Here is an 11,153-nt window from a genome sequence, read left to right on the forward strand (position 1 = left end):
ATGGGGAAACCAAAACAACCAGCAGTTACCCCCTCCTCCAAGTGCAGTCGCCCAGAGGACTCCCCTGGAGCAGCCTCATCCTCCGACAGCGAATTTATGGAGATCCTTACCTCCATAAATGTGAAGCTGGACACCTTTGACACCCGACTTTCTCTAGTAGAGGTCTTGCACAAGGGATTTCAATCACTGCGAGAATCTCTAGTGTTCAGCCAGCAACAGGTGTCCGTGCTCGCGGCGGAAAATAACGCACTTAAAGGATCGGTTAAAACCCCCACTGAGGAATCGAGGCACCTCAGACAGGGAAACTGTTCACATAAAGGACACAAGATAGCCAGGAAGCGTAAGATATGGCAGACAAAAAACGAAGCGTGGTGTGGTAAAAGAGTTTCCCACAGCAGCAACACAAATAATGTATTCAAACATTTAAAGACGACACACCCTGAGAGCCACAGTGAGCTTGAAAAAAGACAGGCTGCTGTGAAAGTCCAGTCTCCTTTGCCACCTGCAGTCCGGCAGAAGACCCTGCACGAGAGTCTGCAAAAAAGCCAAGTGTATCCAGCTATAGACAGTTACCTTTGACAGTGGAGTGATAAAGTCTATAAATATTCCGATCACAATCTAATTTTAACAGACACTTCAGGTGAAGGGGATAATTATATCCAGTATTGTCCAGTTGTTGATTAGCCTACTTAAAACAGGCCTTGGTTTTTAGTAATGTTTACTGAATATTTTGTTTAAGTAATTATCCGAAATCCAAATTATTTCCTCACCTTAAAGGGGAATTTACTGAAGTTGAAAATTGCTGGTTCACAGTATTAAAACAAGATAAGAAAATATGAGTTTGTTTTTTTCTTTTTTTTGAGAAATAAGAAAAGCAAAAATGTGTATGTTTTTGTTCATATTTAATTTATTTCATTCATATTTATGTTATTTATTTTAATTTTAATTTTATTATGTATTGATATAATACATTTTTTATAAATGTTCTGTATTTGTCTTGTGATTTGTCTTAAATGTAATAATATTTTTACTGCCAAAAATTGCCAATAAGAAATGAACGGTATTGGGATCGATGAAAATGCAAGAAATAGTATCGGTATCGTATCGAATTCTAAAAGTGTGATATCGCCCATCCCTACTTGCTACAATGCAAAAATTTGGATTCGGAGAATACTTCATCTCCTGGATCAACATTGTATGCTGTTCACCCAGTGCCTCTGTCAGGACAAATGATCAAACTTCTCCAAGCTTCACCCTCCAGAGAGGCACCAGACAAGGCTGTCCACTCTCTCCATCACTATTTGCCATCTTTATTGAACCACTCGCAGCTGCAATTCATACAAACAAAAATACCAAAAGGTATTCAAACAACAAAACTGCATCACAAAATAAGCCTCTATGCTGATAATGTATTACTTTTCCTCCAAAACTCACAAAGCGCTCTTTCTGAAACTATTACACTTAATAAATTTTCAGCCATATCAGATTACTCAATAAATTGAAAACAAAATCGATTATCCTACTAATCAACCGTGACTTGAAATCATCACCATCCAGTCCTCTGAATCAGGAAACATATCTGGGCGTAGATCTTTCCTCCAGGCTGTCAGATCTAGCACAATTAAACTATACTCCATTACTTAAATCAATAGAGGATGACCTCCTATGATGGAATTCCTTGCCTATATCACTTATGGGAAGAGTCACCACCATAAAAATGACAATCTTAATTACCTCTTCTCAATGATCCCAACTCAACCTTCACCAATCTGGTTTAAATCATTAGACTCTGCCGCCACTAAATTCCTCTGGAAAAACAAACCAGCACGCATCAGTTTAAAAACCCTCCAAAAAGCAAAAGCCTGTGGTGGTCTGGTACTTCCAAACTTCCACAACTACTTTCTTGCAAATAAGCTTCAGTATGTCCAAAAAATGATTAAACCCAACCCACTGGACAGCCTGTGGCTAGACATTGAAGAAACACTCTGTAAAGAAATGTGTTAAAATAATTTAGATCTGGAGGAAGGAGATCGGAGTCAGCTAAAATCCAAACAAGGGTTTAATCTTGTACAAGAGGAGCATTCACAAAGCAACACACAGGCCAGTTACAAAGTGAAGACTCACTGTCTTGGAAGAAACACATGGCATTTATCTGTCTCTGTGGGTATGTTATCACCCTGCCATAAAGTGAAGACTCACATTGTAGGAAGTGATAACTACCTTACATGTGTCCTAAAAAACAGTACAAGGGTCACTGGTCACAAGTCACATCAAACAGTTACATTGAACATTTCTCTTCATGTAGTACATGAAGTACATAATTTCCTTCACAAAAATCTCTGTGGTCCTTCACCCCAGTGGTGCTTGTGGGGTGCCATGGCGTGTCCTTTGCCTGGACAGGCTACCCCTCTTCTTGGCCGGGGATGTGGCCGGGATTAGGGCCAGTCAGGAAACTGGCACCCTACATGGGGGGGGGGCTCTTGCTCATCCTCTACGCCCCCCCTGCCAGGATTGATACATCTACACACACACATCTAGGGCACTGGGGGTGTGTGTGGCTGAGCTGATGGGGGAGCAGGGGGTGGGACCATCATATGATGGGGGCCGCTCTCCGTATCCCTGATGATCTGCCACTCTCCCCCTAATTTTATCGCATGTTAGACATTAAAGCCTGGTAGGTGAGAGGCACGTCAACAGTATCCGTACCACATCTTCCCCCTCCATTTTTACTGCACGCTAGATACCAACATACCCCATATCACACATCACACACACATGCACACACCACCATTCACTGGTGGGCTGGGGCGGAGGGTGGTGGTGAGTGCTCTCCCGGGCGCCCCGATTCCTGCTAACCCCTCGGCCGTGTTGGGGCTGGCGGCCTGGGGGGTGTCCGGGTGGCATGACTGTGGCCAATCGTGACGAGCCTCCCTGAAGGTGCCGTGGTGGACAGCTGTCCGACACCACAAGGCATGCAGTCAATCATATTACATGTCCTAGATACTGGGCAGGACAAGTTTAAAAAAAATAAAAAATAAATAATGACAGGTACATAATCATATGAGACTGTATTTGTCTGTGTATTTCCCTTTGTTTTTTCATTGTTTAGGGCCTTAGCTTTTTCCACACAGTTTGCATTAACCCACTTTAGTTCCTGATTGTGGACGACTGTCCAATCCAAAGCCACTCTGTCATTAATAAGATGCAAGATTGAGATTGTAATACTACTTTATAAAGTGCCTTTATTTTGCTCTGTCCCTCTCATTCTCTCCTCAGCACAGAGCAACATTATGACATCACTTACTTTATTTTCTTTGCTTTACTTTGCTGTCAGTGTCCTCACTTTAACTGATAGCTCACTTTCCAGCATCACCACAGCAGCTCCACCAGCAGCCTCAAAGTGCACTCTTCTAAACAGCTTCCAACCAGGCTTTGCGGTCCAGGGGGACTATGTCATCGGTGGGATTTTCCCCATTCATTTTAATCTGAAAACTCCAGACCTTAACGGCACCTACAGACCACCACCGATGAATTGCAATGGGTGAGTTTCAAAGATGATAGTGGGAGGATTTGACTTACTTTTCCCTGTGAATTATGTCTAATTTTGCACTCATATAAAATGAACTGAATGTGTTTATAATCATTAGAGTTTTTAAATCTGTATCATATCTGTATCAGCCACAGGATTTATCCCAGGGCTTTCCGGTGGGCTCAGATTATGAGACTGGCAGTGGAGGAGATAAACCAGAATCCAGTGCTGTTGCCGAATCACACTCTGGGCTACAGAATCTTTGATTCATGTGGATATCCACTGACAGGACAGAGAGCTGTTTTAACGATGCTGAATGGAGTGAGTGAGGAAAACTCTCCTATGTGCACAAATGCCTCATCACTCCTCGCTGTGATTGGGGCTGCTGGATCCGCTCAGTCTATTGCTGTGTCAAGAATCCTGCAGCCATTCAGGATCCCCATGGTAACAGTGACTTTTGTTTATGTTAATCAACACAAAAATGTTCTTCTTTTCTCAGTAACACTGCACTCTGTTTTTACACAGATCAGCTACGCTTCTTCATGTGCATGTTTGTCAGACAGACAAAAATATCCAACCTTCTTCAGAGTAATTCCTAGTGATGACTACCAGGTAAAATGTAAAACATGTGGTCAGTTATTGTTTTCAGTCAAAGCTCAACACATTTACTACTCTGTCATCAGAAATAATTATTACAACTACCTTCAAAGCTTTAAACTGTCAAATTTAAACTATGAATAAACAAAGAGGCAAATCAAACACTAAGAAATGGATTTAAATATATAAGTTTTCCTCTTTCTTATATTATGTTAGTGTTCTTTTCAGGTTTGGTCATTATAATAATCACGGTTGATAATCCTTTATTGTTATAATCCTTATTATTCATGTTTGTTGATGTTGTTTTCATTGTAAGTCATTCTGCTTGTTTAAGAGTCTTATATATACAGCACTGCTTACATTTTATTAACAATGCTCATGTGTGTCGTCCCTATTCAATAACACATCAATATTTGTTTGTTCTGCCAAACTTCCATGCTTTATCATTTACAAAATACAGACATGTTATAACAGCAAATCAACACCAAATCATTTATGAAGATATTGATTTTTTTATATGAAACTGAGTGAGTTGATTGTATTTTTCTGTTGAGCCCAGGTGAAAGCCATTGCACAGCTGCTGGTGCACTTTAACTGGACTTGGGTGGGGCTGCTGCGAGGGGACCATGATTATGGCCGCTTTGCTGCAAAAGGTTTACTGACAGAATTACAGGACACCAAAGTATGTGTAGCTTACCAAGAAATTATTCCTCTGCTCTACACTCGCCAGGTGGGACTAAGGATCATGAAGGTATGAAAACACTGTGGGCACTGTTGACTTCTACCTTTAAATGTTAAGTGATCTGTATTTATAGAGAGCTTTTCTGGTGTTGATGACCACTCAAAGCTGCTTTACACTACGGTTTTTGGTCATTCACCCATTCACATAAATTCAAACATCTATATATTGCATGTATGTCGAGCACATTATTTTATCCCACATCTTTCAAACCTATTCACACACTGCTGGCACAGTAATGTGAGGTTAAGTGTCTTGCCCAAAGAAAAATCAGCATATAGAGCCAGGAATCAACCCTGCAAACTTTCAGTTGAAAGACAATTCACTCTACCACTGACCCACCATTGTCCTTTAATGTGTTCTTATCACAAGATAAAATAATAACAGCCTCTGGAACTCTAGTATACATTTTTATAGTGCTAATGAGTTTCTGTTTCTGTTCAGACACTTTTGTGCTGCGAACAGATAGACCCATTAAAGCTCCTATTTGTTGACCTACTGTGGTCAGTAAATTTAGACACTCCAGGAGAAAACTGTGTGTTTCTTTCACTTTCATCCATTTATCTCATCAGGCCCATATTAGATCCAGAAAGGAGAAGAGATTCATGACATGAATTGTAACTCTGTAACCATGTATTGAAAAATCTTTCCTTCGAACATTACTTAACTAAGTCCACAATAGGTCAGTAAATGTGCTTTCAATCAAAAAATGACAAAACGATCAGAATTGTAAAACACGAGACAATGTCCAGAAAATTAAGAGCGAGAAAGATGAATAATGTCACAGGTGGAACTATTGGGGCAGAGCAGAAAAATGTGTGAAGTCAAGAGACAATGTTAGTACTATAGTACAACAGGAAATGACGAATCATGTAAACAAAAACATGACCTGACTTTGGCAAACAAGTACTTTTTTCAAAATTAACACCTAAAATATCGCCTTATACTAAAGTCTATAGAAATACTAGTTGTTTTTCACTGTGTACATCTGAGTTGTTCTTATTGTCACTCAGTTTTGTTTTTGTCTCCTTGTAAAACCCTGTCATCTACATTATCTGACCCTCTGTAAAGGTGATGCGTAGTTCTACTGCAAAAGTGGTGGTGGTATTTGTAGGCGAGGGGTTGATGACACCTTTCTTGAGAGACTACATGACTCAGAACATCACTGGAATCCAGTGGTTGGCGAGTGAAGCCTTGGTCACAGCATCAGTTTTTTCAGGGAGAGAGTATTACCCTTACATGGGAGGAACCATTGGGTTTGGCATCAGAAAAGGTCATATCCCCACACTGGGTGACTTCCTGCAGTCAGTAAACCCTAAGAGATATCCTGACAATGTGCTGGTGCATGAGCTGTGGGAGTCTCTGTATGGTTGCAGTCCTCTTCCATCCTCGGTCACCCAGATGCCACCCTGCTCAGGGCAGGAGTCTCTGCTGGAACAGCACTCAGCCTACATGAATACATCCAGACCTAGTGTCGCCTATAATGTCTATAAGGCTGTATATGCCATTGCTCATTCCCTGCACAACCTCATTCTCTGTCAGCCAGGGAGGGGGCCTTTCCAGAACAACTCATGTGCTCAGAGCAACAACATACACCCTTGGCAGGTACTGTATAATCCACTATTTCTTTACTATTACACACAGTGGGTCAAAGCACAATGGTGGGTATTGTAGGTTGGATTCAGACCATGATAACTATCTCCCATTTACAAAGTCATGTATCATACTGTACATATGCCACAGACATATTTTCTGTGAAAAATCTATCCATCTATACATCCTTTTTCTGCCACTTTTGCGAGGTCGGATCGCGGGGTAGTAGCTTGAGCAGAGAAGCCCAGAAGACCTGGCCACTTCGTGCAGTTCTTCCAGGGGAATCCCGAGGCATTCCCAGGCTAACCGAGAGACAGAGTCTCTCCAGCGAGTCCTGGGTCTTCCCCAGGGCCTCCTCCCAGTGGGACAAGCCCGGAACACCTCACCAGGAGGCGTCCAGGAGGCACCATAACCAGGTGTCCGAGCCACCTCATCTGACTACTTTGAGCTTCTCCCGGATGACCGAGCATCTCACCCTATCTCTAAGAGAGATCCCAGACGCCCTGCAGAGGAAACCCTTTTCAACCACTTGAATGATTGTGTATCCACAATCTCATTCTTTCAGTCACTACTTGTGACCATAGGTGAGGATAGGAACGTAGATCGACTGGTAAATTGAGGGCTTCACCTTTTGGCTCATCTCTTTCATCACCAAGACAGACCAATGCAGAGCCTGCATTACTGCAGATGCCGCACTAATCTGTCTGTCGATCTCCTACTCCTTTTTTCCGTCACTTGTGAACAAGACCCTGAGATACTTAAACTCCTCCACTTGGGTCAGGGATTAGATCCTGGAGTAAACCATGAGTTTAAGTATCATGGTCCTCAACTGGGGCTTTTCCAGTTGAGGACCATGGTCTCTGATTTGGAGGTGCTGATTCTCATCCCAGCCACTTCATACCAGGCTGCGAACCACTCCAGTGAGAGTTGAAGATCAGGCGCTTATGAACCAAACAGAACTACATCATCTGCAAAAAGCATGACTAGGAAGTTGATTATTGACTCACAAACAAGGGTATCCTGGTGCCAAGTGCACATATGGCAAACCCCTTATGCTTGAACATGGTGTTTTTTATGGACAATCCGTGACGAGCACAGAAGTCTAAAAACAAAGATCAGGGGGGCCATTCCTCCCAGTCACACCTCATCAGGTCTCGCTGTCATTGCCCACATGAGCATTGAAGTCCCCCAGCAGAACGAGGAAATCCCCAGCAGGAGCACTTTCTAGCACCCCCCTCCAGGGACTCCAGAAAGGGTGGGCACTCTGAACAGTTGTTCGGTGCATAGGCACAAACAACAATCAGTACCCATCCCCCCACCCGAAGGCGGGCAGAGGCTACCCTCAAGTCTACCGGGTTAATCTCAATGTACAGGCCCCGAGCCGGGGGGTAATGATTTTGCCCACACCCGCTCGTCGTCTCTCACCAGGGGCAACTCCAGAGTGGAAAAGAGTCCAACTCCAAGGAGACTGGTTCCAGAGCCCAAGCTGTGTGTCGAGGCAAGCCCGAGTGGGGGCCCCAGTAACTCGTGTCTGGGCGAGGCAGAGTGTGGTCCATTTCTGTGTTTCTTCATAAAGGTCTTTGAACCGGTCCCTCACCTAGGACCTGTTTGCCTTGGGGCATAGAGCCCCCGACAACTGAGCTCCTAGGATCATTGGGACATGTAAACCCCTCCACCAAGATAAGGTGGTGTCTCTAGGAGGGTTCTAAAAAATCTAAATGTATTTAAGTCATAATGAAATATCTTTATGAATATTTTTAAATTGTTCATTGTTCCATTGTAAACACAGCATTGAACTTCTCACTAATGGCCAAAAAGATAATTACAATTATTTCTGATCAATATTGACATTGATTTACTTAGCAATTTGGGTCATCATGTTTTCATTTCCATGTGATGTGTTCACTTCAACGTGATGTTACATTTCTACTCTGTGCAAATTAAGACTGTGGATTTTTAGGGGCCTTAAACCTCAAAATTCTGAAGATTGAAAACCTTCAATTTCGTGTTTCATTTTGTGCATTTCCTAATTTTCAAGTTGCAACACTACCTCCAGGAAGTGAACTTTCAGATTGGTGGGGAGGTGGTGGACTTTGATGCCAAGGGCGACTCTGTACCCTATTATGATATCATCAACTGGCAGAGAGGCACAGAAGGAAACATTGAATTTGTCAATGTGGGTTTGTTTGATGGAACCAAGGCTGTTGGAGAGAAACTGTTGATCCAGGAGGACAGGATAATGTGGGCAGGACATCGGAGTGAGGCAAGCTGCACACACTGTGTTTTTACCTTCATCAGATGCCAACTGTTGATGTTCTGTAGGTTGAGATGGAGGTAGGTCATGTGGACAGAACAGACTGGATCTGATACAGGGTCATTTGTTTTCATACACAAAGGAGATTCAAAGCCCAGCTGGACAAAGAGTGAATGGTTGTTTGTCTCTGTATGCTGGTCTGGTGACCCGTCCTGGGTCTGACCCCGCTTTTTGTCTTTTGTCAGCTGGGTTTGGCTCTGGCGCCCCGCGACCCTCTTGTGCAGGATATAGTGGTAGACAATGAATGGATCATTCTTCATGACATTAAATGCTTCTGAAAGAGCTCTCATAGATCTACAGCTAAATATATTTAACAGAACCACAGGTTATGGAATAGCTTATGGGCAGGAACCCAGTCCTCAGTGTACAGCTTGTAACCATGTAAACATCAAAAGGTTGTTTGCTGACTACTGGCATTCCTCTAAACTAGACTGACATCTGCAAGCCAAATATATAAAACCAACATGAAACTCAAAACACTTTGTTAAACACACTTGAGAAACTAGAGGTAACAAGTACTTTCACAAGTGGTTTTGAGGAATTTTCCACCTGTCAATAGATTAACCAATAACATTGACCAATATCAGCACATGGTCTTTCCACTCTAGGTGCCAGTGTCTGTGTGCAGTGCCAGTTGTCTTCCAGGCTCCCGGAAGGCTGTCCGTCGTGGGGAGCCTATCTGCTGCTTTGACTGTGTACCATGTGACAGCGGCAAAATTAGCAATCAGACAAGTGAGTTTGAGCTGAACAATAAAAAGTCAAAGCAAATCCAATTGTAGCACAGAAGTAATGCAATACTGAAAATTATTCATACTTTCTTCCCTTTAGACTCAGTAGATTGCACAATTTGTACTGAGGACTTCTGGTCAAACAACGACAGAACAGCCTGCATCTCCAAGAAAGTGGAGTACTTGACCTTCGATTCATTGGGAATAGCCCTGACAGTGATGTCTGTTGTGGGCGCCTGCTTCACTCTGGCTGTCTGTGGTGTCTTCTTCTGTCACAGACACACAGCCATCGTCCGTGTGAATAACTCTGAGCTCAGTTTCTTCATACTATTTGCACTGACTCTATGTTTCCTCTGTTCTCTACTTTTCATTGGAAAGCCAACATATTGGTCCTGCATGCTGCGCCACACTGCCTTCAGCATCACATTTTCACTGTGTATTTCCTGCATCCTGGGGAAGACCCTGGTGGTACTGGCTGCATTCACTGCCACCAGGCCAGGGCACAACATCATGAAGTGGCTGGGGCCTAAGCAGCAGAGGACCATTATCTCCAGCTGTACTCTGGTTCAGGTGGTTATCTGTGCTGCCTGGCTCATTGATGTTCCCCCATTTCCATCCAGAAATACACAATATGAACATTCAAAGATCATACTGGAGTGTAGTGTGGGCTCTAGCCTGGCTTTCTGGTGTGTTCTTGGATATATTGGTCTACAGGCCTGTCTGTGCTTTGTATTGGCTTTTCTGGCTCGAAAGTTGCCGGGAAACTTCAACGAGGCCAAGTTCATCACATTCAGCATGCTGATCTTCTGTGCTGTGTGGCTAGCATTCATTCCTGCTTATATCAGCTCCCCTGGAAATTATGCAGATGCAGTTGAGTCATTTGCCATCTTGGCCTCCAGCTTTGGCTTATTGTTCTGCCTGTTTGCTCCAAAGAGTTACATTATTTTACTGAAGTCTGAAAAGAATACAAAACAGCACCTGATGGGGAAAGAAAAGAAATGATGAAACCCAAATTAACCTAAGGTTATTGAATCAGTAGCAAATGGACTTGTAGATTTCGTCCAGTGACTTATGGATAACTAACCATTTAAAACAAAAAAAACACCTTTGTTAGTCAATGTTGTTTTGATATTGATATTTCTTTACAGATATGACTTTGTAGTGACAAGTGTGCAAAACTGATTAAATTGTGGTGGTGTGAGATGTGAATAATTATTTAGCTTAGCCATTAGCTTGGACTCGCACAATGCATTAAGGTGATAGTTCAACATTAGACAAAGCTCTAGTATCCCTAAAATGATTTTGTCAGCTGGCTAAGAATATTTTTCTTTGGGTCAGGTTGCTTCTTTCAAAAATCTTGATATTCAGGATTATAAAAATGACACTAAACAAAATCTATTTAGGATGGAAAATGTATTGTGGCTACACTAACAAAACAAAATATTCAAGGTCTAGATGTGCAAAACATTGATCAGAAACATGATAACAGGATATTGGAAGATTACATTTATATTACAGAGACATCTTGTGTCACACAATATTCTCGCTGTATTTCACACTGAGACTCGCTTTGTTGGGCACTTCAGATGTGGCTCCAGTGTGATTGGTTCCAACTCATGAGTGTTCTAACTGTAAACTGTATTATTGCCTAGC

At 42.5% G+C, this 11,153-nt stretch overlaps 1 protein-coding gene across 1 annotated transcript; it reads left to right on the forward strand.

Moving 5' to 3' along the window:
• LOC131462818 (extracellular calcium-sensing receptor-like) lies at window positions 1-10,686 on the forward strand. The gene is made up of 9 exons (XM_058634352.1): window positions 1-340; window positions 3,277-3,541; window positions 3,685-3,973; window positions 4,055-4,141; window positions 4,686-4,877; window positions 5,937-6,470; window positions 8,497-8,721; window positions 9,381-9,504; window positions 9,601-10,686. The coding sequence occupies exons 1-9, from the start codon at window positions 1-3 to the stop codon at window positions 10,500-10,502; spliced, it is 2,958 nt and encodes a 985-aa protein (XP_058490335.1). The 3' UTR covers window positions 10,503-10,686.
• The last annotated feature ends 467 nt before the right edge of the window (window positions 10,687-11,153 follow it).

This window comes from Solea solea, chromosome 7, assembly GCF_958295425.1.
Source record: "Solea solea chromosome 7, fSolSol10.1, whole genome shotgun sequence".
Classification (NCBI taxonomy): Eukaryota; Metazoa; Chordata; class Actinopteri; order Pleuronectiformes; family Soleidae; genus Solea; species Solea solea.